Source organism: Trachypithecus francoisi, unplaced genomic scaffold (genome assembly GCF_009764315.1).
Source record: "Trachypithecus francoisi isolate TF-2019V2 unplaced genomic scaffold, Tfra_2.0 Lachesis_group17, whole genome shotgun sequence".
NCBI lineage: Eukaryota > Metazoa > Chordata > Mammalia > Primates > Cercopithecidae > Trachypithecus > Trachypithecus francoisi.
The window spans coordinates 83,183,969-83,210,850 of record NW_022681462.1 but is presented as its reverse complement, the minus strand read 5'-3'; the positions used below and the strand labels follow the sequence as shown (position 1 = coordinate 83,210,850).

Below are 26,882 nucleotides of genomic sequence, written 5' to 3'. Positions count from 1 at the left end.
CTCAGATGATATATTTTTGTTTTATGCGTGTTATTTCATAATCATAAACTTAATTCTGCAATCCGGCTAGATGTGGAAGGGAATAAGGAAAACATGGAACCCAAAGAACTGCAGTGAGAGCACAAAGACCATAAGATACTGTGAGCAAATGGGGAGCAGGGGTGCTCTCCTGAGCTATAGAAGGAATGGTCAGGAGATGAAGATAAAACACAAGTCAAATTTACTGGAGATGTCCACAGTCAGCAGTGGTGATCTTCTTGCTGGTCTTGCCATTCCTGGACCCAAAGCGCTCCATGGCCTCCACAATCTTCATGCCTTCTTTCACCTTGCCAAAGACCACATGCTTGCCATCCAACCACTCAGTCTTGGCAGTGCAGAGGACAAACTGGGAACTGTTTGTGTTGGGTCCAGCATTTGCCATGGACAAGATGCCAGGGCCTCTATGCTTCATGATGGAGTTCTCATCATCAAATTTCTCCCCATAGATAGACTTGCCACCAGTGCCATTATGGTTTGTGAAGTCACCACCCTGACACACAAACCCTGGAATAATTCTATGAACGCAAGAACCCTTATAACCAAAGCCTTTCTCTCCAGTGCTCAGAGCATGAAAGTTTTCTGCTATCATTGAAACTTCATCTGCAAACAGCTCAAAGGAGACACAGTCCAAAGGCTTACTATCAATGGCAATGTTGAAGGACATGGTGAGGTTGACTATGGCTGGTAACAGGGGGCTCCAGGCAGCAGTGGTGTCTGGAGAAGCCGGTATCCTTTACTTACCTCTGCTTCCACTGTCTCCTTTCCTCAGGGTAACTTTGGGCCTTGGCGGGGTTAAGACCTACTCCTCGGTGGCTCAAGCCTGTAATCCCAGCACTTTGGGAGGCCAAGGCGGGCGGATCACAAGGTCAGGAGATCGAGACCATCCTGGCTAACATGGTGAAACCCCGTCTCTACTAAAAAATACAAAGAAACTAGCCGGGCAAGGTGGCGGGCACCTGTAGTCCCAGCCACTTGGGAGGCTGAGGCAGGAGAATGGCGTGAACCCGGGAGGCGGAGCTTGCAATGAGCTGAGATCTGGCCCCTGCATTCCAGCTTGGGCAACAGAGCGAGACTCCGTCTCAAAAAAAAAAAAAAAAAAAAAAAAAAAAAAGACCTACTCCTGCATGGGCCAGTGACCCTCTGCCTTGAAATTCTAAAAGCTTCCCAGAGCAATAATGGGTCATACTATAATTGCCCAATGGCTTCATCTTGTCTGTTGCCTAGAAAAGCCAATGCACGGAGAACAGCAGGTTTTAGCAACAGAGAAATAGTTTAATAATCACAGGGCTAGCCAAGCAGAAGGACAAGAGTTTGTTATTATTCAAACCAGCCTACCCCAAAATTTGAAGACTAGGATTTTTTTGTTTTTGTTTTTGTTTTTGTTTTGAGACAGAGTTTTGCTCTTGTTGCCCAGGCTGGAGTGCAATGGTACAATCTCGGCTGACTGCAACCTCCGCCTCCTGGGTTCAAGCAATTCTCCTGCCTCAGCCTCCCAAGTAGCTGGGACTACAGGCATGCACCACCATGCCCAGCTAATTTTTTGTGTTTAGTAGAGATGGGGTTTCACCATGTTGGTCAGGCTGGTCTTGAACTCATGACCTCAGGTGATCCGCCTGCCTCAGCCTCCCAAAGTGCTGGGATTACAGGCATGAGCCACCACACCCAGCCGTGGAGACTAGGGTTTCTAAGGATAATTTGGTGGGCAGGAAGCTAGGGAATGAGGAATGCAGATTGGTTGGGTCAGGGATAAACTCATAAGGGATTGAAGCTGTCTTTAGTTCCTGGGCAGGATCACAAAAGTAGTTGAGCCAGTTTACCAGTCTGTGTGGTACCAACTGTTTCATCAGAATGCAGGATCTGAAAATACCTTGAACACCAATCTTAGGTTTTATAATACTGGTGTTATCTATAGGAGCACTTAGGGAGGTTAGGAATCTTGTGGCCTCTGGCTGCATGACCCCTAAAAATGCATAACTTTTTAATCTTGTGGCTAATTTGTTAGTTTTCCAAAGGCAGTTTCGGTCCCCAAGCAAGGAGGGGATAGTTTTGGGAAGGACTATTATCATCCTTGAATACAAACTAAATTCCTCCCAGAGTTAGCTTGGCTTATATCCAGGGATGAACAAGAACAGGTTGGAGGTTAGACACAAGATCGAGTCAGTTAGGTCAGATTTATTTTACTGTCATAATTTTCCTATGTCAGATTTTTCTCACTGTCATAATTGTTGCACAGTTTCATTATCCCTAAGGGGCCAACACTGTGTGGGCCAGTAGCTCTGTATCCAAACATACATGCACCATTTTGGGGACTTTCAATGTGGGCTATGCACATATGAGAGGACTGGCCTGGGTGATACTGGGGAGACCTCTGACCTGAGAATGAAACTGGTCTCAGTAAGTGGAAGATGCATTATGTTAAGATTCTCTCCCAATCGTTCAAGTATCCATTCAACAAATACTTACAGGACAGGTGCGGTGGCTCACACCTGTAATCCTAGCACTTTGAAAGGCCAAGGCAGGGGGGACCACCTGAGGTCAGGAATTCGCGACCAGCCTGGCCAACATGGTGAAACTTTGTCTCTACTAAAAATACAAAACATTAGCCAGGTATGGTGGTGTGCACCTATAATCCCAGATGCCTGGGAGGCTGAGCCACGAGAATCACTTGAACCTGGAAGGTGGAGGTTGCAGTGAGCCAAGATTGTGCCAGTGCACTCAAGCCTGGGCAACAGAGTGAGACTCTGTCTCCAAAAAACAAAACAAAAAAAAACTTACAAATCTCCGACTATGTGCTAGGCACTGACTAGGAGGCAGCATTCAGCAGACAAGACAACAAGCTCTCTCCTCCTGGGGCTTCCGTTCTGGCAAGGGGAGGGAGGGAATAAGCACAGGTGAACATCCACTAAGTCTGATGGTGATCTACACTTTGGAGAACCATAAAGCAATAGGGATTAGTGGAGCGTGGGGTGGTTAGGGAAGCCTCTGTGATAAGGTGACACCAGAACAGAAACCTAAAGGAAGTGAGGGAGAAAATCATTCCGATTCTGGAGCAAAGGCACTCCAGTCAGGAGAGACAGCAAGCACAAAGCTCAGAGGTAGTTGCAACTTTTGCATGTTTGGGCAACATCAAGCATGTGGCTGCTGGACCCAAGGGTGCCAGAGAGGGAGCAGCAGGGGTGCAGAGCTCCGTGGTGCCTCTGAAGGGCCCGGGCTTTTACTCTGAGCAAGATAAAAACAGGCCCTGTCCTCCTAGGGCTTCCATTCTGGCAAGGGGAGAGAGGGAATAAGCACAATGCTTGTGCCATGCTGGACAGAGGAGCGGCCCCATCTGATCATCTTCTCAGGGTCATGTGGCTGCAGGGTTGAGGACAGACTAAGGGAGGGAACACAGCTGGGAGACGACTGCAGACACCCAGGGAGCAGATGATGGTGACACGGGCCAGGGTAGATGCAGAGGAGGAATGAGTGGCTAGAGTCAGACACGCTGTGAAGGTACAGCCAGCAGAATTTGTTAAGGGATTGGATGACAAGTGTGAAAGAAAGAATCTAGAATGAATCCACATTTTGGGCCTGAGTAACTGGAAAGACAAAGACAAGTTTCCATTTACTGCTGTGAGAAAGACTGAGAGAAGAGCACGTGTGGGGGAAAGATTAGGAGCTCTGTTTTGGACATGTTGATTTAAGTTAGATAACCAGTGAAGCTTAAGTAGGTAGTGAGATTTCTAAGTCCGGGGTGCAGGAAAGAAAGAGGCTCAAACTGGAAATGTGAGTGTGGCAGTCATCAGTGTATAGATAATATCAGAAGCCAAAAGATGGGAATTCAATGAGGTCTTAAGAAAAATTCCCAAAGGATTTCTTTTTCTTTTTTTTTTTTTTTGAGACAGAGTTTCTCTCTTGTCACCCAGGCTGGAGTGCAGTGGTGCTATCTTGGCTCACTGCAACCTCCGCCTCCTGGGTTCAAGCTATTCTCCTGCCTCAGCCTCCCGATTAACTGGGATTACAGACATACGCATCACACCCAGCTAATTTTTGTATTTTTAGTAGAGACAGGGTTTCTCCATATTGGCCAGGCTGGTCTCAAATTCCTGACCTCAGGTGATCTACCCACCTTGGCCCCCCAGAGTGCTGGGATTATAGGCGTGAGCCACTGCGCCTGGCCTCAAAGGATTTTTTTTTAATTGACAAGTTGATTCTAAGATTCATCCAGAATAATACATTTTTTTTAAGCCAAAAAGATTCTGAAAAGGTGACATCTGACCTCCCACTAGATGACTTGCCTTGAGGGGTTGGGCTTGATGTTCTGTCTCTGGCTCTGCAGCAATGGTCAAAAGAGAAGTCTGGAGTTTCCAGGATCCAGCCAACACCCTCCCAGTGGGACAAGCTGGTTCAGGGCTCACACGCCTATTAATGTATAGATTCCTGCTCTCACTTGCATCTTGTTCTTCTCAGATTCCTTATTTTCTTGCCAATTTGGCAAAGCTTTTTTTTTTTTTTTTTTTTTTTGAGATGGAGTCTTGCTCTGTCGGCAGGCTGGAGTGCAGTGGCGTGATCTCGGCTCACTGCAAACTCTGCCTCCCAGGTTCAAACGATTATCCTGCCTTAACCTCCCAAGTTGCTGGGACTACAGGTGCATGCCACAACACTCAGCTCATTTTTGTATTTTTACTAGAGACTAGGGTTCACCATGTTGGCCAGGTGGTCTCAATCTCTTGACCTCATGATCCACGTGCCTTGGCCTCCCAAAGTGCTGGGATTATAGGCATTAGCCACTGCACCTGGGCACAATGCATTTTTTTAAATGGTTTAAATATATTGTTTTAGGCTGGGCATGGAGGCTCACACCTGTAATCCCAACATTTTGGGAGGCTGAGGCGGGTGGACCACCTGAAGTCAGGAGTTTGAGAACAGCCTGACCAACATGGAGAAACCCCGTCTCTACTAAAAATACAAAATTAGTCAGGCGTGGTGGTGAATGTCTGTAATCTTAAGTACTTGGGAGGCTGAGGCAGCAGAATCGCTTGAACCCAGGAGGTGGAGGTTGCAGTGAGCCAAGATTGTGCCACTGCACTCCAGCCTGGACGACAAAGCAACGCTCCATCTCAAAATAAATAAATAAATAAATAAATAAATAAAAATAAATAAATAAATAAATTTAAGCTTTTTCAGTCATGTTCATTGGGAAGGGACTTCAAGGTACCTTGTCTGCCATACTGATGGACACAGAAGTTTCACATGGAAACTTGCTGGCCAGGATGCATATTCCTTTTTTCAAATATGTTTATTGTTTGTTTAGAGGCATTTCTAAACAACTTTTTTTGAGGCTTATTTTTTTTTTTTCTGAGACAAAGTCTCACTCTGTCGCCCAGGCTGGAGTACAGTGGCATGATCTCGGCTCACTGCAACCTCCGCCTCCTGGGTTCAAGCGATTCTCCTACCTCAGCCTCCCGAGTAGCTGGGACTACAGGCCCGCCCCACCACGCCCAGCTAATTTTTTATATTTTTATTAGAGACAGGATTTCACCATGTTGGCCAGGATGGTCTCGATCTCCTGACCTTGTGATCTGCCTGCCTCAGCCTCCCAAAGTGCTGGGATTACAGGCGTGAGCCGTCGCGCCCAGCCGAAGCTTTTATACTTCTGAACTCCATGTAAAAACTACTCACTTACAGCTGGGCACGATGGCTCATGCCTGTAATCCCAGCACTTTGGGAGGCTTTTGTATTTTTAGTAGAGATGGGTTCTTCATCATCTCTACTAAAAATACAAAAAATTAGCTGGGTGTGGTGGCACACACCTGTAGTCCCAGCTGCTTGGGAGGCTGAGGCAGGATAATCGCATGAACCCTGGAGGCGGAGGTTGCAGTGAGCCAAGATCGAACCACTACACTCCATCCTGGGTGACAGAGCAAGACTCTATCTGAAAAAAAAAAAACAAAAAACCTACTCACTTACAATATATTTTGGAGACATTACAGTATATTTTGGAGACATCACTGATTCCAACAGCACAGGTCTTTTTCAGCCAGGGTAGATCCTTGTCTATATAAGCAAAACGATCTGGTCACATGTGTTATTCTGGAACAATCTTTTTTATTTTTCTTCCCATCAAAGCACACTGTGGCTCCTCTACATTCTTCCTTCAGTGCCATGTCAATTGGGTGGTTACGTCTGAGGGGGCTTCTGCATGCAGGGAAGAATTTCATTTTGGTTTTGATCAATATTCAGTAAAGTACAATCTAGGTTTCTTCAAGCCTTTATAGACAAAAGTTCAAAATCTTAAATTTACCTGTAACTCAAATTATTATTCATTTTCACTTAATCTTGAATGAAGGCTCAACTAGCATATAAATATGGTAAACAAAGTCTCTCAGACATGAACTCAGTTTGTGCTTGATTCTGTTTTCTTAGACACTTTAAGCTGCATTTACAAATGTGACATATCTGATTCTGTTAAACACTCCACACATGAAGCCTCAGCAAAGCTAGCAAGCAAAAGCCTTCTTAACCCTTAAGCAACTCTGAAAATCTAATAAATCAATCAGATTAAATTCAACTTCCTTAAGGGTTAGAAACATTTTTTAAAACAAAAACATAGTATACATGAAGAAACACACTTGTATAAATAGAACTTTTAAAGAGTATCAATATCACATGTTACAGTTATCTGGAACTCCTGGTCTGCAGAGATCCTCGCTTTTTTGTCTCCCAAAGCGCTGGGATTCCAGCCATGTTCCAACTATCTACGACTGCTTAACAAACCATCCCAAATTTTTCTTTTTTTTTTTTGAGATGAGTCTTGCTCTGTCACCCAGGCTGGAGTGCCGTGGCACAATCTCAGCTCACTGCGACCTCCACCTCCTGGATTCAAGTGATTCTCCTGTCTCAGCCTCCTGAGTAGCAGAGATTACAGGTGCCCGCCACCATGCCCAGCTAATTTTTGTATTTTTAGTAGAGATGAGGTTTCACCATGTTGGTCAGGCTGGCTCATCCCAAACTTAATGGCATCAAACAATAACCAATGTATGCTGCTCGTGAATTTTCTGGAGATCAGGAATTTAGACAGAACACAGCAGGGATGGTGTGTATTTCCTCCACAACATCTTGGGCCTCAGCTGAGAGTTCTTGAATGACTGGAAATAATTCAAATATCTGAGAACTGGGGCTGGGCACAGTGGCTCACACCTATTACCCCAGCACTTTGGGAGGCTAAGGCGGGAGGATCACTTGAAGCCAGGAATTTGAGACTAGCCTGGGCAACGTGGGGAAACCTTGTCTCTACTGAAAATACAAAAATTAGCCAGGTATGGTGGTGTGTGCCTATAATTCCAGCTACTTAGGAGGCTGAGGCAGGAGAATCACTTGAACCAGGGAGATGGAGGTTGCAGAGAACCGAGACCGCTCCACTGCCCTCCAGCCTGGGCGACAGAGCAAGACTCGGTTTCAAAAAAGAAAAGAAAAGAAAAACACTTTAAATGAATAATGAATAAACAAAAAGATCCCTCCCTTACATTCTGTCACAGTATCTGAAATTCCCATATCCCAAAACATCCCTTTAGGTTAAGGCCTTGTCCTGAAGAGTACAGGAGCAGGCTTTGAGGGGACTGTGCGCATGCAGCCGAATGTCCCATCTGCTCATGCTTTTGACTTTGTCATGAAGGCCATTCTCCACCAAAGGTACCTCTGTGAACACATGCCACCACATGAGAAGCATGTGAAGTCATTTACAGGCAACGGGCATGACAGAAAGATCAAAGGCCTTGGCGGAGAAGGGCATATCTCCTTAAGAATCCTGAACAGTGGGGCATGTGCAATTACTGGTCCTTGAAAGGCTTCTATCGGTGACCTTGAAGAGAGGCTGCCAAGTGATGTTAGCTTTTAAGGTTGCAGGTGACACTAAGCCCTGCAGGAGAGCGAGATTCCACGAACAGATGGCCAAGTGAGGAGGCCGGTGGGGCAGAGGGAAGGTCTGAAAGGAGCACCGAGGCAAAGCGCAAGACCACGTGTTTCCCACAGACTGGGCTCTCTGCTAAGCCCCAGCTAGAAAGAGTCAGAAAGACAGTCTGTTCCCTAACAGATCACATGGTTAGTCTGCCCAGGGAGACCAGAGCACAATAAGGGTATCAGAACAAAGAGTGGAGCCAGGAGCACCCAGCCTCAGGAGCCCGGCCGACCATTGCATCCCACACAAGACACAATGGGAAAACAAGCCCACCACTAGATAACCATTTCCCACCGCTCAGATCAACATAGGTCGTTAACTGTGCTCATATCCAGCATTCAGCAAGATGCAAAGAAACTGATGCTCCCAATCATGGCTCAGGGAATGTAAAATGAAACAATTTTACTGGAGAGCAATCTGGATTTATGTATCCATATTTTCTTTCTTCCTTTCTTTCATTCTCTTTCTTTCCTTCCTTCCTTCCCTCCCTCCCTTTCTTTCTTCTTCTTCTTTTTTTTTTTTTTTTCAGATGGAGTCTTGCTCTGTTGCCCGGGGTGGAGTTCAGTGTCATGATATCAGCTCACCGCAGCCTCTGCCTCCTGGGTTCAAGCGATTTTCCTGCCTGAGCATCCCGAATAGCTGGGACTACAGGTGCGCACCACCACGCCTGGCTAATTTTTGTATTTTTAGTAGAGGCAGGGTTTCACCATGTTGACCAGGCTGGTCTCAAACTCCTGACTTCAAGTGATCTGCCTGCCTCAACCTCCCAAAGTGCTGGGATTACAGGCGTCAGCCACTACACCCAGTCATGTATCCATATTTTCAATGGCCCATTACCACAGGTATCCCAGTTTTAGAACCTGATCTTAAGAAAATAAAGATATATGTAGAAGGGTTTTTGTATTTATAAAAGAAAAAATGGGCTAGGTGCAGAGGCTTATGCCTGTAACCCCAACACTTTGGGAGGCTAAGGTGAGAGGATCACTTGAGGCCAGAAATTTGAGACCAGCCTGGGCAGCAGAGGGAGACCCCATCTCTACAAAAAATAAAAATAAAAAAATTAGGCGGGCGTGGTAGCACACACCTGTGGTCCCGGGTACTTGCGAGGCTGAGGTGGGAGGATTCCCCCAGATTCAAGGCTGCAATGCACCATGATCATTCCACTGCACTCCAGCCTGGGTGACAGAGCAATACCTTGTCTCTAAAAAAAATAATAATAATAGTAGTAGTAGTAGTAGTAGTAGTAATGAACTAATTAAAAAGAAAAAAATGGAAACAACATATCCACCACTGGGGATTGGTTTAATAAATCATGATGCTAATACTTGCCTGACTGTAAGCCCCAGGAAAGCAGGCAGTGAGCGTTTCACCAGCCCTATACACCTAACACATAAGACAGTGTCCGGCACATAGTGGGCATTTGTTCAAAGAAGGAAGGCAGGACCAAGTGAACACAGAGGAAAGCAATGTTCCGTAACATTTTAAAGGAACGACACTGAGCTCTAGTACTAATGCAAAGAGTTACCCACAGTATATTGTTGAATAGAAAATACAGGTCCCAACAGAGCACGATGGGTTTATACATGCATTTGTTTAAGCCTGGAAGAATTCACAGGAATATCAAACTCAAAGGGTTTGGAAAGGATACTTTGGAGGTATTAACAGTGCTTATTGCCAGGTGGGTTAGATTGTGGGGTCTTTTCTATTTATTCTTTTTGTCTACGTTTTCTGACTATTCTGTGATAAGCACATTTTGATCTTATAAGAAAAACAAGGCTGGGCACGGTGGCTCACACCTGTAATCCCAGCACTTTGGAAGGCCAAGGCAGGCAGATCACTTGAGCCCAGGAGTTCAAGACCAGCCTGGGCAATACAGCGAAACCCTGTCTCTACTAAAAATACAAAAATTAGCTAGGCATGGTGGCGGGCGCCTGTAGTCCCAGCTACTTGGGAGGTTGAGGTGGGAAGATCTCCTGAGCCCCGGGAGGTCAAGGCTGCAGTGAGTTGTGATCACACCACTACACTCCAGCCTGGGTGACTAAGCGAGTCCCTGTTTCAAGAAGTAAAAGAAGAAAAAAGAAAAACAAATCTACGTTAATTTGTAAAAACAATAATGTGGATGTAAATTCCTGACCCACAGAATCCTTGAGCATAATACAATGATTATTCTGAAGCTCCTAAATTTAGGGATATTATCGGTAACAGTCACCAAAACAATGATATCTGACAGAGTATTCAGCCTTTGTAGCTCATTGTTTCTAAATGCTGGATACTTTTCCACTCTAGAGCTATGCTACAATTTGTCCAACCAACCATCCACCTATGCTCATACATGTACGTTTCTGGATTTTATTCTTCACTGATTCAATAAATGTGTGTTGAGGATCCGCTATGTGCCAGGCAGGAGAGAGGGGCCAGGTGCTGGGAATCTCCAGTAAACAAAGCAGGCTTTGTTCTTTTTTTTTTTTTTTTTTTTTTTTTTTTTTGAGACGGAGTCTCGCTCTGTCGCCCAGCCTGGAGTGCAGTGGCCGGATCTCAGCTCACTGCAAGCTCCGCCTCCCGGGTTCACGCCATTCTCCTGCCTCAGCCTCCTGAGTAGCTGGGACTACAGGCGCCCGCCACCTCGCCCGGCTAGTTTTTTGTATTTTTTTAGTAGAGACGGGGTTTCACCGGGTTAGCCAGGATGGTCTCTATCTCCTGATCTTGTGATCCGCCCGTCTCGGCCTCCCAAAGTGCTGGGATTATAGGCTTGAGCCACCGCGCCCGGCCAGGCTTTGTTCTAAAACCTTATGTTCCAGTGAAAGAGACAGACACTTAAGAAAGTAAACAATCAAATAACTATATAATTACAAATTGTGATAAGTACCACGGAGGGAAACAGAACTCCTAAGAATCTCTAATATGGTGCCATATTGGAAAATTATCAGGATTATGATAATAATAATAAGCATTGCAGGGAATGAAACAGGCAATTAGAAGCTCTAGGGAGAGAAAAATGCTGTATGAGGAAGGAAATATAATCAGAGTACAAATTTGTCTTTGCAGTGAACAATATTTACATAGTCCTAATGATTTAACTAAATGCAAAATCACAGTTTTGGGATGATGGAAAGGAAGTGGTAAGATCAGAGAAACAGAGTAGATGTTTAAAATGGATAAATCAAAAACAGCAACAGTAACATGTTATTTAGAGAAACTGAATTAAATACCCAGAGAAACAATGAAAAGTGGTTACTTCTGAGGACAAGGACTGGAGGTTGGGAAATAACTAAATAGTGGAACTGATGTTTCTCATTCATTCATTGAACACGTATTTACTGATCTCCTTTGGTGCCAGGTCCTGTTCTAGGCACTAGGGACACAGAAGTAAATAAAACAGTCAAAAAATGGAGTTTATATTCTAGAAGGGGAAATGAAAAATAAAACAAGTAAAATCCATACTGTACTACATAGCGGTTGGGATGAAGCAAGAGAGAAGGTTGAGATGGAGGGGAGGGGTTTAGAGAGATGGGCCAGAGATGGCATCACTGAATAAGTGACATTTGGGTGAAGACACGGAAGAGGCAAAGAAGAGAGCCACGTGGATGTCTGGGAGAAGAACATTCAAATACAGGGAGCAGCAAGTGCCAAGGCCTCTAGGGAGGAGTGGTCCTGCTGGGCTGGAGGAACGGTGAGGAGGCCTAGCTACACTGCAGTGGGACCAGGAAGAGAGGCAGGAGACGAGGTTAGGGAAGTGACTGGCAGTCAGATCAGGGGAGGCCCTGTGGCCCATGCACCTTCTGGGAATCGTTGACTCTCTTCCCTGTATTTGCATTATACATGCATACATATCTATAAATATATGTGTATGTGTGTACACACACATAAATATATAGATGATTTTGATTTAAATCTTAAAATATTATTTTATTTTTATTTTATTTATTTATTTATTTTGAGACAGAGTCTCACTCTCTCACCCAGGCTGGAGTGCAGTGGCCTGATCTCGGCTCATTGTAACCTCCACCTTCCAGGTTGAAGCGATTCTCCTGTCTCAGCCTCCCCAGTAGCTGGGATTACAGGCATGCACCACCACATCAGGCTAATTTTTTTGTATTTTTAGTAGAGACAGGGTTTCGCCACGTTGGCCAGGCTGTTTTCGAACTCCTGGCCTCAGGTGATCTGCCCACCTCGGCCTCCCAAAGTGCTGAGATTACAGGTGTGAGCCACTGCACCAGACATTAAAAATGTGTTTTAAAGAAATAGCTCTGCTATGGAGTAGATTGGCAGGAACAAGTCTGGAAGTGGGGACCCCCAGCAGAAGACTCTGATGCAGTTCAAGTGAGTAATGCTGGTGGCTTGGTGAGGGTGTTGGCAGTGGAGATGGAAAAATTAACAGGTTTGAGATTTATTTGGGAGGTAGGATTGAGAGGTCTTGTTGATGGCTGGAGGGGTCAGAAATGTTGTTGGTTTGAAGAATGGCCCCTAAGTGTCTGGCTTGAACAGCATGTGCCATTTACCAATACGAAGGACAGAAAGTGTTCAGACATTGACATATGAAGTGTGACCACCCGCTGGAACCCCCAGGGAAAACTTCAAGAAGCCTGGCTGCAACCTCGTACGTCGTTGATAGGAATGCAAATGGTGCAGCTGCGGTGAAACGGTCTGGCGGCTCCTCCAAAGTGAACCACAGAGTTACCATCTGAGCTGGCAACTGCATTCCTGGGTGTGTATGCAGGAGAATCCAAAGCACATTCACATGAAAACTGGTGTATGCAGGCCGTGTGCAGTGACTCACGCCTGTAATCCCAGCACTTTGGGAGGCCGAGGCAGGCAGATCATTTGAGGTCAGGGGTTCAAGACCAGCCTGGCCAACATGGTGAAACTCTGTCTCTACTAAAAATACAAAAATTAGGCTGGGCGCAGTGGCTCACGCCTGTAATCCCAGCATTATGGGAGGCCGAGGTGGGCGGATCACCTGAGGTTGGGAGTTCACAACCAGCCTGACCAACATAGAGAAACTCTGTCTCTACTAAAAATACAAAATTAGCCAGGCATGGTGGCGCATGCCTGTACTCCCAGCTACTCGGGAGGCTGAGGCAGGAGAATCGCTTGAACCCAGGAGGCGGAGGTTGTGGTGAGTCGAGATCACGCCAGTGCACTCCAGCCTGGGCAACAAGAGTGAAACTCCGTCTCAAAAAAAACAAAAAAGAAATTAGCTGAGCATGGTGGCACAGGCCTGTAATCCCAGCTACTCAGGAGGCTGAGGCAGGAGAATCGCTTGAATCCGGGAGACCAATGGTTACAGTGAGCCAAGATCACGCCACTGTACCCCAGCCTGGGGGACAGCATGAGACTCTGTCTCAAAAAAAAAAAAAAATACATCTATATCTATCTATCTATCTATCTATCTACAAAATAAATGAATAAATAAATAAACTGATGCATGAATGTTCATAGCAACATTATTCATAATAGCCCGAAAGTGGAAACAGCCCAATGTTCATCCACTAATGAATGAATGAATGGACAAAATACAGTATCCAACAAAATTGTTTTTAAACATAAGGAATGAGGTACTGCTACATGCTACAACATGGATGTACCACAAAAACATTATGCTAAATGAAATAACACGCACAAAGGACTACATATTGTATGACTCCATTTATAGAAAATGTCCAGAATAGGCAGATCTATAAAGACAGAAAACAGAGTCCTGATTGCCAGGAGCTGGGAACGGGGGAATGGGAGCAACTGCTCATGGGTTTCTTTTTCGGGTGGTGAAAATGTTCTGGAATTAGCTAGTGGTAATGGTTGCACAGCCTTGGAAACATACTAAAAACCACCGAACTATGCACTTTATTTAGTTGTTTTTATTTATTTGTTTATTTTTGAGATGGAGTCTCTGTCATCCAGGCTGGAGTGCCGTGGCATGATCTTGGCTCACTGCCACCTCCACCTCCCGGGTTCAGACGATTCTCCTGCCTCAGCCTCCCCAGTAGCTGGGATTACAGGTGCCTGCCACTGTGCCCGACTAATTTTTGCATTTTTAGTAGAGATGGGGTTTCACCATGTTGGCTGGGCTGGTTTCAAACTCCTGACCTCAGTTGATCCACCCACCTTGGCCTCCCAAAGTGCTGGAATTACAGGCATGAGCCACCATGCCCAGCCCTGAATTATGCACTTTAAAATGATGAATTTTGTGGTAAGTGATTTGTATCTCAAAAAAAAAAAGAAGAAGAAGAAGAAGGCAATTGGCTGTGAGAAGCTGGACTACTGACAGGTCAGGACTGGAGACTTGACCATGAGAGAGTCAGCACGGAGGTGGCTTAAAACCAAGGGAGTGGGGAGTTGCACCAAAACAGCAGGCATAGGGTGAGAACCGGGAAAGCCTAGCACCTAGGGAGACACTCACATTTAGAGTGTGGTGACAGAGGAGGAGCCAGGAAGAGACAAGAAATCAAAAGAGTGTGGAGGGCTGGGTATGGGAGTTCATGCCTGTAATCCCAGCACTTTGGGAGGCTGAGGCGGTGATCACCTGAGGTCAGGAGTTCGAGACCAGCCTGACCAACATTGTGAAACCCCATCTCTACTAAAAATACAAACAGTAGCTAGGCGTGTTGACACGCGCCTGTAATCCCAGCTATTCGGGAGGCTGAGGCAGGAGAATGGCTTGAACTCAGGAGGCAGAGGTTGCAGTGGGCCAAGATTGTGCCACTGCGCTCCAGCCTGGGCGACAGAGCAAGATTCCATCTCAAAAAAAAAAAAAAAAAAGAATGTGGAGCCACAGGTTGCAGGAGTTGCTACAGGCAAAGCTGTTCCAAAACATGTTGCACTAAACAGTGATCCTGGTGCATAAACCCTTATGCATTGCTAATAGGATCAATCCTAGAGGTGGAACTCTTCCTGGGTCAAAGGCCATGGGCACTTTGGATAGATTCTGCAAATTTTCACTCATCCACATTGCAACTGTTCTGGATTGTGAGAGGGCCAAGATGCCTACCACGTGCAGAGAGGACAAGAGCCAGCTCAGCATCCTGGGAACACAAGGCAAGGTGTGGATTGCCAGGCATGACCTGGCAGAGCTGATAAGCTGATGGGCACAGCATGTGGCCAGAGTAACTGGGAGACTTCAGCAGAACCCGAGAAGAGAGGGGATTCGTACTGTGGGAACAGAGCAGACTCCTCCGAGGGCCTGGGAAATGTTTACCAAATTAACAAAGCAGCAAGAGAAACACAATTGCCGGGAAAGAGTCTTCATTCCAGAATCCCAGGTGGCCACGATGCTGCTGTATGACCTCAGATGAGTCACCTGGCCAACCTTCAGATAGCTTGTCTGTCAAACTGAAGGTCCGGATGAACATTTCTGGCCAGGATCCTTTCCTCTTTAGAACTCTGTGGTTCCTGCTTGAAAATAGGAGTGAAACTTCCTTTTAACACCAACTACCAAAATCAGGACAGTTTCTCTTTCGAAGGTTTGTTCCTATGGTGGTTTCCCCATTCTCTGCAAGGGGCCAAGAGGTCATGATTTTAAGCAAGCATTGACCAAAAGCCCAGTTCAAGTTAGCAAGCGTTTACGGAATGTCCCAGGTGAAAGCCACCACCATCACCATTACCTCTTGCTGACTGGAACAGCTTCCTAGCCAGTTTCCCAACCACCACCTTGCACCACTGCAGTTTATTCTCAACACAGCAAGTCACAGCCGGGCACGGTGGCTCACGCCTGTAATCCCAGCACTTTGGGAGGCCAAGGTGGGCAGATCACTTGAGGCCAGAAGTTCGAGACCAGCTTGGCCAACATGGCGAAACCCCATCTCTATGAAAAATACAAAAATTAGTCATGCGTGGTAGTGGGCACCTGTAGTCCCAGCTACTCAGGAGGCTGAGGCACGAGAATCACTTGAATCTGGGAGGCAGAGGTTGCAGTGAGCCGAGATCGCACCACTGCACTCCAGCCTGGGCAACAGAGTGAGACTCTGTCTCAAAAAAAACAAAAACAAAAAAACACAGCAAGTCACTCCAAGCAAAAGGCAAAGTCTACCATGGCCTACAAGGATCTGTGGGATCTTGCACCCCAACAGGGTCTGCATTCTACTGTACACACACACACACACACACACACACACACATTCCCACCCTCCTGCCTCCAGGTCTTTGCACATCCTGACCCCTTGCTCCCTCGCCTCATTAAGGTCTCTGTTCAAAAGAAACGTCATCAGAGATTTCCCAGACCTCCTTATACAAAATAGCACCCCTAGCTCATCACTCTCAATGTGCCTATCCTGGTTGGTTTTCTTCATAGCACTTACCACCAGCTTTACGTTACATATTTATGTGTTTATTGCCTATACCCCACTACTAACTACCACACTGTGAGCTTCCTGAGAATAGAAACTGTTGCCTTCACTAGTCCTGGAGCAGCACTCCTACAGAACAGGTATTCAGACATCTTTGTGGAGAATGAATGAACCCTCACACAAGCCCCAGCCACAGGAGTCAATACCAGGTGCCTTCTGAGTGGATACAGCAATGAATAAATCTAGGTTCCTAAGGTAACCTCTTGGCTTTTTTGCAGGGTTTGGCACCTCTCCAAACCTGAGCTTTCCTGTGTGAATCTGAGGGTTCGTAAGCCCGGGACACGCTCCATGAGGGTAGGAACTGCTTCCTATTCACTGCTCATCCCAGAAAGAGCACTCAGAAGGGCTCCGTACTTAAGAACGAAGGTGTGGGCCCAGTAAAACATACTGTATTCTTCACACAAGAGCAAGAGAGAGATGCTTTTGCCTCAGTCTAGGAAGCTGAGACTCAGTGAGGGAGAAATGGGGACTGATTGTCACGGTGAAGATCCCCAGGTGGGAGGCTCTATGACCTATACCTAAAGCCCTGCATTAAGGCTAGAAGACTTGGTCTGGAGGTTACAATTCCTGACAGTAGGGCAGCCCTGCCCTCTGGTGGCCACCTGGTGCAGTGCTATCACGGGAAACAAAACAAAAGGGAATTTATTTTTTTTATTTTACAAATTCCTTAATTCCCTTAAAGACATCCTGGGAGACATATAATACAGGAATACAAAGTAATTCCATTACCTTGATACCCTTGCTGCCACAGGAGCTTTCACTCATGCCTATTTTAAACCTAGTTCACTGATTCAGTGAAGTGTTTACCAAGCGTGTACTGTCTCAGGCAATGGCTGTGAACAAAACAATTAAAAACCACTGTGTTTGCGGGGCACAGTGGCTCACACCTGTAATTCCAGCACTTTGGGAGGCCGAGGCAGGTGGATCACCTGAAGTCTGGAGTTTGAGACTAGCCTGGCCAACATGGTGAAACCCCGTCTCTTCTAAAAATACAAAAATTAGCTGGGTATGGTGGCACACGCCTGTAATTCCAGCTACTTGGGAGGCTGAGGCAGGAGAGTCACTTGAACCTGGGAGGCAGAGGTTGCAGTGAGCCAAGATCATGCCATTGCACTCCAGCCTGGGCAACAAGAGTGAAACTCTGTCTCAAAAAAAAAAAGAAAAGAAAAGAAAAAAAAGAAGAAGCAGCTTTTCAGTTCGCTTGTAATCCCAGCACTTTGGGAGGCCAAGGCGGGTGGATCACCTGAGGTCAGGAGTTCGAGACCAGCCTGACCAATCTGGTGAAACCCCATCTCCACTAAAAATACAAAAATTTGCCGCTGCACTCCAGCCTGGGCAACAGAGCAAGACTCCATCTCAAAAAAAAAAAAAAAAGGCCGGGCGCGGTGGCTCAAGCCTGTAATCCCAGCACTTTGGGAGGCCGAGGCAAGTGGATCACAAGGTCAGGAGATCGAGACCATCCTGGCTAACACGGTGAAACCCCGTCTCTACTAAAAATACAAAAAATTAGCCGGGCGTGGTGGCGGGCGCCTGTAGTCCCAGCTACTCGGAGGCTGAGGCGGGAGAATGGCATGAACCCGGGAGGCGGAGCTTGCAGTGAGCCGAGATTGCGCCACTGCACTCCAGCCTGGGCGACACAGCCAGACTCCATCTCAAAAAAAAAAAAAAAAAAAACAGAAAACAAAACAAAACAATGAAGCTTTCAGCTTTCAGTCTCTTTTTTGGCAAGAGTGAGGGAAGCTGGCTGAGAGGCCTGCCAGCCAGATGAGTTTTCACTGTCCCCAAGTCCAGGATGCCAGGAAGCCCCAGGCCAGAAAACAGGGCATGCCACTTCCATTCCCAATACTGTGAATTTACTCAACAGCTGAGGAGACAGTGAGGAAGACAGGCAGGCCAGGTGCAGTGGCGCATGTCTGTAATCCCTAGCCCTTTGGGAGTGCCAAAGCAGGATTACCTTGAGCCCAGGGGTTTGAGACTAGCCTGGGCAACATAGTGAGACTCCTATCTCTATAAAAATTTTTTTAAAAAATTAGTCAGGCATGGTGGCACATGCATGCTACCAGCTACTCGGGGGGCTGGGGCAGGAGATCACTTGAGCCCCGGAGGTCAAAGCTGCAGGGAACCATGATTGCGCCATTGCACTGCAGTCTGGGCTACAAAGCGAGACCCTATCAAAGAAGCAAAAAGAAAGAAGAAGGAAGACAGAAGAAAGAAGAAGAAGAGAAGGAAGAAGGAGAGGAAGAGAAGGAAGGAGACAGGCAGAGCCCTGTGCCCTCCTGGAGTACAGGCTGTGGACAGGCAGCACGGAACACACGACCACAGGAATGATTCTCATCACATTGTCGTACGGGAGCATTCACAGGAGCCCTGGCTCAATCCCGGATCCACTTCCCTGAAGAAGTCTTCTTCAAGCGAAGAACTCAGGGGTACGGAGGAGCCACCTGACCCGGCAGTCAGAGAGCACCGTGTGAGCACCTGAACACACAGAACAGAGGAGGAAGGGGAGAAGGGGAGTGGGCCAGACCTCACAGGACTTTGTCAGCCGGTGAGGAAGTGTGAGAGATCCTTGCAGGAACAGGATCCCACTGAAGAGGCAGAGCACTTTTGAGCGCGACTGGCCTTTTAGAAAAGTCCCCTGTAACGACATTACCAGTTAGAAAATACACTAACTGGAAGAAAAGAGTCCATTCATAAGAGCGACACAAAGAACAAACTGTTTAGAAATTGATTTATCAAGGAGTATGTAAAACATCTCTAAAGAAAAGTTGTAAACTTTACTGAGGGACATAAAAGAAGACTTGCATAAATGGAAAGACACATTTTGTTTTAAACAAATGTCAGTACTGTGGAAATGTTAAGACTCCTTAAATTTACCTATATATTTGCCAGATACATAAAACCCAAATTTTAGGGCCCATGCTGTCTCCTTTCCCAATTCCCAGGACTGTCCCTCCACAGCACTTATGACAATATGATTAAATGACTTTTATAATGATGTGTTTCATGCTTCCTTCCCACTAGACCCATAAAATAACACGAAAATTCATCTGGAAAATACATTAAGTGCAGATAGCCAGTAAATCTCTAAAAAGTAACCCTACCGCATAGTAAAAATACATTAGAAACCTGGAGGAAATAAAGCAATTTGGCACACGTACAAGAATACGCAGTAAGATTAACAGAACACAGCAGAGACACTGAAATAGACCCAAGTATATGTGGAAATTTAGAATATGATAAAGGAAGAATGACACCAGTCAGGAAAATGGATTATTCAGTAAATAGTATTGGGGAAATGACTGGTCACCTAGAAAACAATTAAATGTGGATCCACACCTTTCTCCTTGACATCAAAATAAATTGCAGATAGACCAAAAACGTAAATGTACAAGTGGAATCATCAGTGCATAAGAACAAAACATGACTCTATTCTTAATTTGAGTCTAAAAGATATAAAACTCCTTATGACAAAAATATATAAAGACAACAGATTAGTTGGGGGAAACATTTGCCACAATATGAGAGTCCATGTGCCATATTCCTCAACTACAAAAAATGCTTAGAAATCAAAAAAACCAGGCCGGGCATGGTGGCTCATGTCTGTAATCCCAGCTACTTTGGAGGCTGAGGCAAGAAAATCACTTGAACCCAGGAGGCAGAGGTTGCAGTGAGCCAAGATCCCACCATTGCACTCCAGCCTGGTCAACAAGAGGGAGACTCCATCTAAAAAAAAAAGAAAAGAAAAGAAAAAAAGAAATCAATAAACTGGCCGGGCGTGGTGGCTCACGCCTATAATCCCAGAATTTAGGGAGGCCAAGGCAGGAGGATCACTTGAGCTCAGGAGTTCAAGACCAGCCTAGCCAATATGGCAAAACCCTGTCTCTACTAAGAATACAAAAATTAGCCAGGCATGGTGGCGGGCGCCTGTAACCCCAGCTACTCAGAAGGCTGAGGCAGGAGAATTACTTGAACTCAGGAGGTGGAGGTTGCGGTGAACCAAGATCATCACGTTACTGCACTCCAGCCTGGGTGACAGAGCAAGACTCCATCCAAGAAAAGAAAAGAAATCAATAAACCCCAGATAAAGAACCCAATAGAAAGAAGCAGCAAGAGAACACACAGCAGAAAAAGATTCACATGTGTAAGAGATATGTCAAATGCTCCACTTCACTCATAATTTTTTCTTTTCTTTTCTTTTTTTTTTTTTTTTTTGAGACAGAGTTTCACTCTGTCACCCAGCCTGGAGTGCAGTGGCGCAATCTTGGCTCACTGCAACCTCTGCCTCCTGGGTTCAAGTGATTCTCCTGCCTCAACCTCCTGAGTAGCTGGGACTACAGGTGCCCACCACCATGCCCGGCTAATTTTTTTTTTTTTTTTTTTTGTATTTTTAGTAGAGATAGTGTTTCATCACATTGGCCAGGCTGGTCTCGAACTCCTGACCTCAATGATTCTCCTGCCTCGGCCTCCCAAAGTGCTAGGATTACAGGCGTGAGCCACCGCACCTGGTCTCCTAATTTTTAAAAGACAAATGAAGGTAAGATACCATTTTTCACCTATCAGATGGGGAAGCGTTTTTAAGAGTGAGGAGAAAGATTGGATTATTTCTGCAAATGGAAATCAGTAGAGCCATTGTGAAAGGCAATTTGTACTAGCTATCAACATTTGAAGTGCGCATCCCTGGAAGCCTGCAATTCCACGTCTAAGGATTGATTTCACTGCAGCATTATCTGTAAGAGCAAAACCCTGGGAAACAAGGACGGCAATCCTCAGGCGTGTTGACGTGAACAGAGCCCCAGCAGGCACTTTCAAGTGAAAAAGACAAAGTGCCGAAGTCCGGATCATTTGATTTTTAAGGTTACATACATACGCACCTATAGAACGATATACATGCAATCACATATACACACACGTAGAAAATCACTTACAGACTTTGAAAAAAATTGGAAGCCTTACAGAATGAACAAGCTGCTCTGAGAAGCAGGTCTGGAGGTTGGGGATGAGGGAAAGGGGGAATCTGTCTTTGACTTTTACCTAAAATCCTATTTTAGTATTTGAGTTATTGCCCTAAGAAGGTACTGCTTTTGAGGCGAGGTGAGTAGCTCATGCCTGTAATCCCAGAACTTTGGAAGGCTGAGGCAGATGGATCACCTGAGGTTAGGAGTTCAAGACCAACCTAGCCAACATGGCAAAACCCCGTCTCTACTAAAAATACAAAAATTAGCTGGATGCAGTGATGCGTACCTGTAATCCCAGCTACTCAGGAAGCTGAGGCAGGAGAATTGCTTGAACCTGGGAGTCGGAGGTGGCAATGAGCCAAGACAGCACCACTGCACTCCAGCCTGAATGGCAGAGTAAGACTCTGTCTCAAAAAAAGAAGGTATTGCTTTTGAGGGTTTTTTTTTTTTTTTTTAATCATTGTTTGTTTGCTTGCTTTTTGAGACAGGGTCTTACTCTGTTGCCCAAGCTGGAGTGCCATGGTGCGATTATAGCTCGCTGCAGCCTGAATCTTCCAGACTCAAGCAATCCTCCCACCTCAGCCTCCTGAGTAGCTGGGACTACAGGCCCATATCACCACACCTGGCTAATTGTTGTTGTTGGGTTTTTTTCAGTAGAGATAAGGTCTCGCTATGTTGCCCAGGCTGATCTCAGGCTCCTGAGCTCAAGGGATCCTCCTGCCTTGGCCTCCCAAAGTGCTGGGATTACAGACCTGAGCCACCGCACCCCACCTACTTTTTGAAATAGTACCAAAAGTCGCCGCCGCTGCTGCTGCTACTGCTTTCAGATCACGCAGACTGCAGTGGCCTGAACTGACCACAAGGGCATAAGTGAGTTATGGGGAGATCCGTGGCCATCCAGGTACAACATGATGCAGCTGGAATGGTGGCACTGCTGGCTGAAAAGAAACAAATGGATTCCAGATTTGCTTAAAAGGCAAAACTGACAGGAGGGATAGCGAGAACAGAACTACTCTCTGTTTCCACGGCCACTCTCCCATCCCATCTTTCTGCCTCAGGACAAATGACATCCCATAAGACCTCAGTCTCAGAATCCAGGCTCCCATGGGCTAACGTAGTGCAAGACACAGAGCCAGAGTCTGGAAAAGCCTCAGAGATGACAGCAGAGTTTGGGCCAACTCTGCCCACCACCCGCCACTACCCACCCTCCTGGGCACAGGGAGGTAGCCAGGAGCCTGCATGGCACTTGCTGAATGAGGACTTGAATGGGTGCCTTCTAACTATAACTCCTTGGTTCATGCGAGATGGGGAAGATCTGCAGGCGGGGCCCCTTCTTGTCGGTCGCACCACCCGCTGTGCACACCTTCACTCTCCCCCTGCCCTGGTTCCTCTCCAGTGGGGAGTACCGACAGATTCTCCTGGCTGGGCAGACGGGCCCAGAAGGAAGGCTGCTCGGACCCCTGCCTGCACCCTGAGCCCTGGCCCCCAGCCTCCTGGGCTGACCCTGAACCTCCACATCCCGCCCTGCCGTTCGCATCTCCTGTTACAGGACATGATCCTCCCCTGACCCATCCCACGGCCCTTCCCACTGGGTGCCCCCTTTCTAAGACTCTGCCTCCCTCCAGCCCTCAGCACCTGCAGGCCCCAAGCCCAATGAGCAGGAGCCACAAATCTGTCCCAGAATCACCAGGAAAATCGGTGTGGCTTCTCAGAGGAGGCAACACCTGGGTTGGGCGTTGAAACATGGAAAGGAATGAGCCTCTGCCAGATAAAAGAGGAAAAAGGATGTGGCTTTGCACAGGTATTCTGGACCCAGCAAGGGTGGGACTGAGGGCTTGATGTGGCTGTGTTAGAGGTGGCCAGACTAAATGCTTAGGGCGTTACAGCCAGAAGAGTGGCCTCATACCTCGCTGGCCCCCGTGCTCCTTCCTGAGCCGCTGCGCACATCGGTGTCTGGTGGTCAAGCACACGTGGTCCGCTTCTCCACCAGACCCGGAATTCCTCAAAGAAGGGCTGTGGCCTTCAACTCTGTGAGCTGGGTACCTGGCACACCCTAGGGCTTAGGATATAGCAGATGCTCAGCACATGTTTGTTGACCTCAAATACATACATACATATATATGTGTGTGTGTGTATTTATATATATGCAATTGTGGTGGCCATACAACTGTAAACATCAGTCAAAATGCATTGAGTTGCATACTTAAAATTGGAGAATGTCACTGTTTGTGAATTATGCCTCAGTAAAGCTGACAAGAAAAAGTATGCTTTAGGTTCACCAGGCACTTTCACATAGCTTATCTCCAGTAGCCCAAACAACAGCCCCATTTCACAGATGGAAAAACTGAGGCCAGTGACTTGCCCACATCCCACAATGGCAGACCTGGGCCCCTCCTTCAGAGCTTGTTGCTCACAGGATATAGGCCTGAGGGACTTTTTTTTTTTTTTTTTTTTTTTTTGAGACAGAGTCTCGCTCTGTCGCCCAGACTGGAGTGCAGTGGCCCAGCAAGGGTGATGTGGCTGTGTTAGAGGTGGCCAGACTAAATGCTTAGGGCGTTACAGCCAGAAGAGTGGCCTCACTCTTGGTTCACTGCAAGCTCCACCTCCCAGGTTCAAGCCATTCTTGTGCCTCAGCCTCCCAAGTAGCTGGGATTAAAGGCGTGTGCCACCATGCCTGGCTAATTTTTTGTATTTTTAGTGGAGACAGAGTTTCGCCATGTTGGACAGGCTGGTCTTGAACTCCTGGCCTCAAGTGAGGCCTCTCAAAGTGTTGGAATTACAGGCATGAGCCACCATGCACAGCCCATGAGGGACTTTTGAAAGGACAGGAGCCAGCCATGGCTGGAATAATCCAATGTACAGAGCCTACCCGGTGAGGCTGTTGCTGACTTGCCCTCAGGGAGTTCAGCCGCTTAAGAGAGGTTCAGTGCGTCGGTTCTGCTCAGGAGGTTCCTCAGGCCAATCTAGGAGACACTGGGTGACACTCACATTCCTGCAAGTGAGTTCACACAGACCACCCACTGTCATTGGGTAGGTATTAGGGTTCTGAGTCAGATGTCCTCCAAAGAAGGGGTTCTACCACAAATTGGGTTGCCAGATTTAGCAAATAAAAATACAGGCCAGGCCAGGAGTGGTGACTCACGCCTGGAATCCCAGCACGTTGGGAGACCAAGGCAAGAAAATCACTTGAGCCCAGGAGTTCGAGACTAGCTTGGGCAACATAGTGAGACCCCATCTCTACAAAAAATACAAAGACTAGCTCAGTGTAGTGGTATACATCTACTCTGGAGGCTGAGGCAGGAGGATCCCTTGAGTCCAGGAGTTGGAGGCTGCAGTAAACTATGATTTTGCCACTGCACCCCAGCCTGGGCAACAAAGCAAGGCCTTGTCTCAAAAAACAAACAAAAAACCAGGACAAAACGCTGGCGACATTCTGATACTAAGTAGGACATCCTAAACAGGATAGATTTATACTGAAAATGTATCTGTTGCTTATCTGAAATTTGAATTTAACTGTACGTCCTGCATTTAATCTGGCAATCCAAACTGAAAAAAAAAAAAAACCCAAAATTAAAATTAAATTAACAAAATTTAAATTTAATGAAATAAATTAATAAAATTTAAAACAAAACTAAAATGAAAGAAAAAGTAAAATAAAAAATTTTTAAATGAGTTAAATTAAATGAAACATGAGAATAAAATCCAAAAGAGGTGAACACTGCACAGGCGCCCACGCCTGCGCCGGGCGCCCGCGGCCCAGCAAGATGGCGAGGCAGCGCCTTCCCCACCCTAGCGCTGGGTCCCCGGCCCTCTGCGCGACGCTTGCCCGGGACTGGGACGCAGAGCCGCTGACGGCTCTGGGGACGCCCGGGCCCAGGACTTCCCCAGCGGCGCCTCCCAGGCGCAAGCCTTGGGGCCCGGGACCCAGGGCCTCCCCACCGGGAGCCAGAGGGACGCAGCGGTCTCACCACTGCTTTAGGCCGAATCCGGTGCTTTCTGGAAACGGCCTCCTGCAGCTCCAGAGCGCCTGCAGGATAAGCAGAGGCTGCTCTGTTTTCAAGAAAGCCTCGCGCCGTCATGGCCCCGCAGGGCCCCTCAGGGCCTCTGCTGCTCTGTCTCTCTGGGGAGAAGGTCGTCCGCGCCACCGAGTCCCAGGAGGTCCCCGGACGCCCGCCCGGGCCCCGTGGGAGGGTGACGCCCGTGACTGCTCCTCTAGCTGCACTCTACTGCCCCTGCCATTCTGCCACTCCAATCTCTGGCCGGACACTGTGCAGGCGGAAACAGGTGGGGACCCCCTTGGTTCTCCCGCACAAATCTGAATGCTGAAAGGCGCGCCAGAGAACTTTTGCTCACTTGGGGAAAAGCCGATCTGTACCTTAGAAAGGGCAATAATAAAGACATAATATTAAATTAATAATATCTAATACAGTCATAAAGGTCCAGAACCTTATACCCAGGCATCCCACTCCCTGGGAATATATCTTAATAAAATGATTCAAAAGAATAAACGTGCCCTAGGCATAATCATGTTCATCATGGCATTATTAGCAGGAGTTAAAAACTGAAAACAACCTCACCTAGCAAGGGGGAATGGTTAAGGGAAAGGTTTTATACCCATTAGATGGAATGCCGTGTAGCCAGTAAGTGATTATTGCAAGGTCTGTAGAAACACGGGGAAATGTTTATAATGTAATCTTAATGAAAAATAGTTTAACATGAAATGGTACATTCTCATGGATCTCAACTCCTTCAGAATTGCTTTTTCTTTTAATTGAAAATATTATATAGATACTTGCAGATTCACATGCAGTTATAAGAAAGCATAGGCCGGGCGTGGTGGCTCACGCCCAACACTTTGGGGTCCAAGGCGGACAGATCATGAGGTCAAGAGATGGAGACCATCCTGGCCAGCATGGTGAAACTCCATCTCTACTAAAAATACAAAAATTAGCGGGGCATGGTGGCCTGTGCCTGTAGTCCCAGCTACTTGGGATGCTGAGGCAGGAGAATCGCTTGAACGTGGGAGGCGGAGGTTACAGTGAGCCGAGATCGCGCCACTGCATTCCAGCTTGGTGACAGAGCCAGACTCCTTCTCAAAAAAAAAAAAAAAAAAAAGAAATGATACAGAGATCCCACCTCTACCCAGTTTTCCCCAATGGTAACATCTTGCAGAACTATAGTACAATATCACAACCAGCAGGTTGACAGGGATGTAACCTGCTGATCTAATGCAGATTTCCCAAATGTTACTTATACTTGTGTGTTTTGTGCTATACAATGTTATCACAATTGTAAATTACAATTTTACTACAGCTAGGGTTATTTTTTCTTTTCTTTCTTTTCTTTTTTTTTTTTTTTTTTTTTTGAGACAGAGTTTCACTCTTGTTGCCCAGGCTGGAGTGCAATGGCACTATCTCGATCTCAGCTCACTGCAACTCCCACCTCCCAGGTTCAAGCGATTCTCCTGCCTCAGCCTCCCAAGTAGCTGGGATTATAGGTGTGCGCCACCACATCTGGCTAATTTTGTATTTTTAGTAGAGACAGGGTTTAACCATGTTGGCCAGGCTGGTCTCAAACTCCTGACCTCAGGTGATCCACCCGCCTCAGCCTCCC

General features: G+C 46.6%; 1 protein-coding gene across 1 annotated transcript; it reads right to left on the bottom strand.

The window, feature by feature from the left end:
• Positions 1–220: 220 nt before the first annotated feature.
• LOC117062862 (peptidyl-prolyl cis-trans isomerase A-like) lies at positions 221–25,348 on the bottom strand. The gene is made up of 3 exons (XM_033176746.1): positions 25,238–25,348; positions 23,176–23,206; positions 221–720 (listed from the first exon to the last, which is right to left on the bottom strand). The coding sequence occupies exons 1-3, from the start codon at positions 25,346–25,348 to the stop codon at positions 221–223; spliced, it is 642 nt and encodes a 213-aa protein (XP_033032637.1).
• Between the last annotated feature and the right edge of the window lie 1,534 nt (positions 25,349–26,882).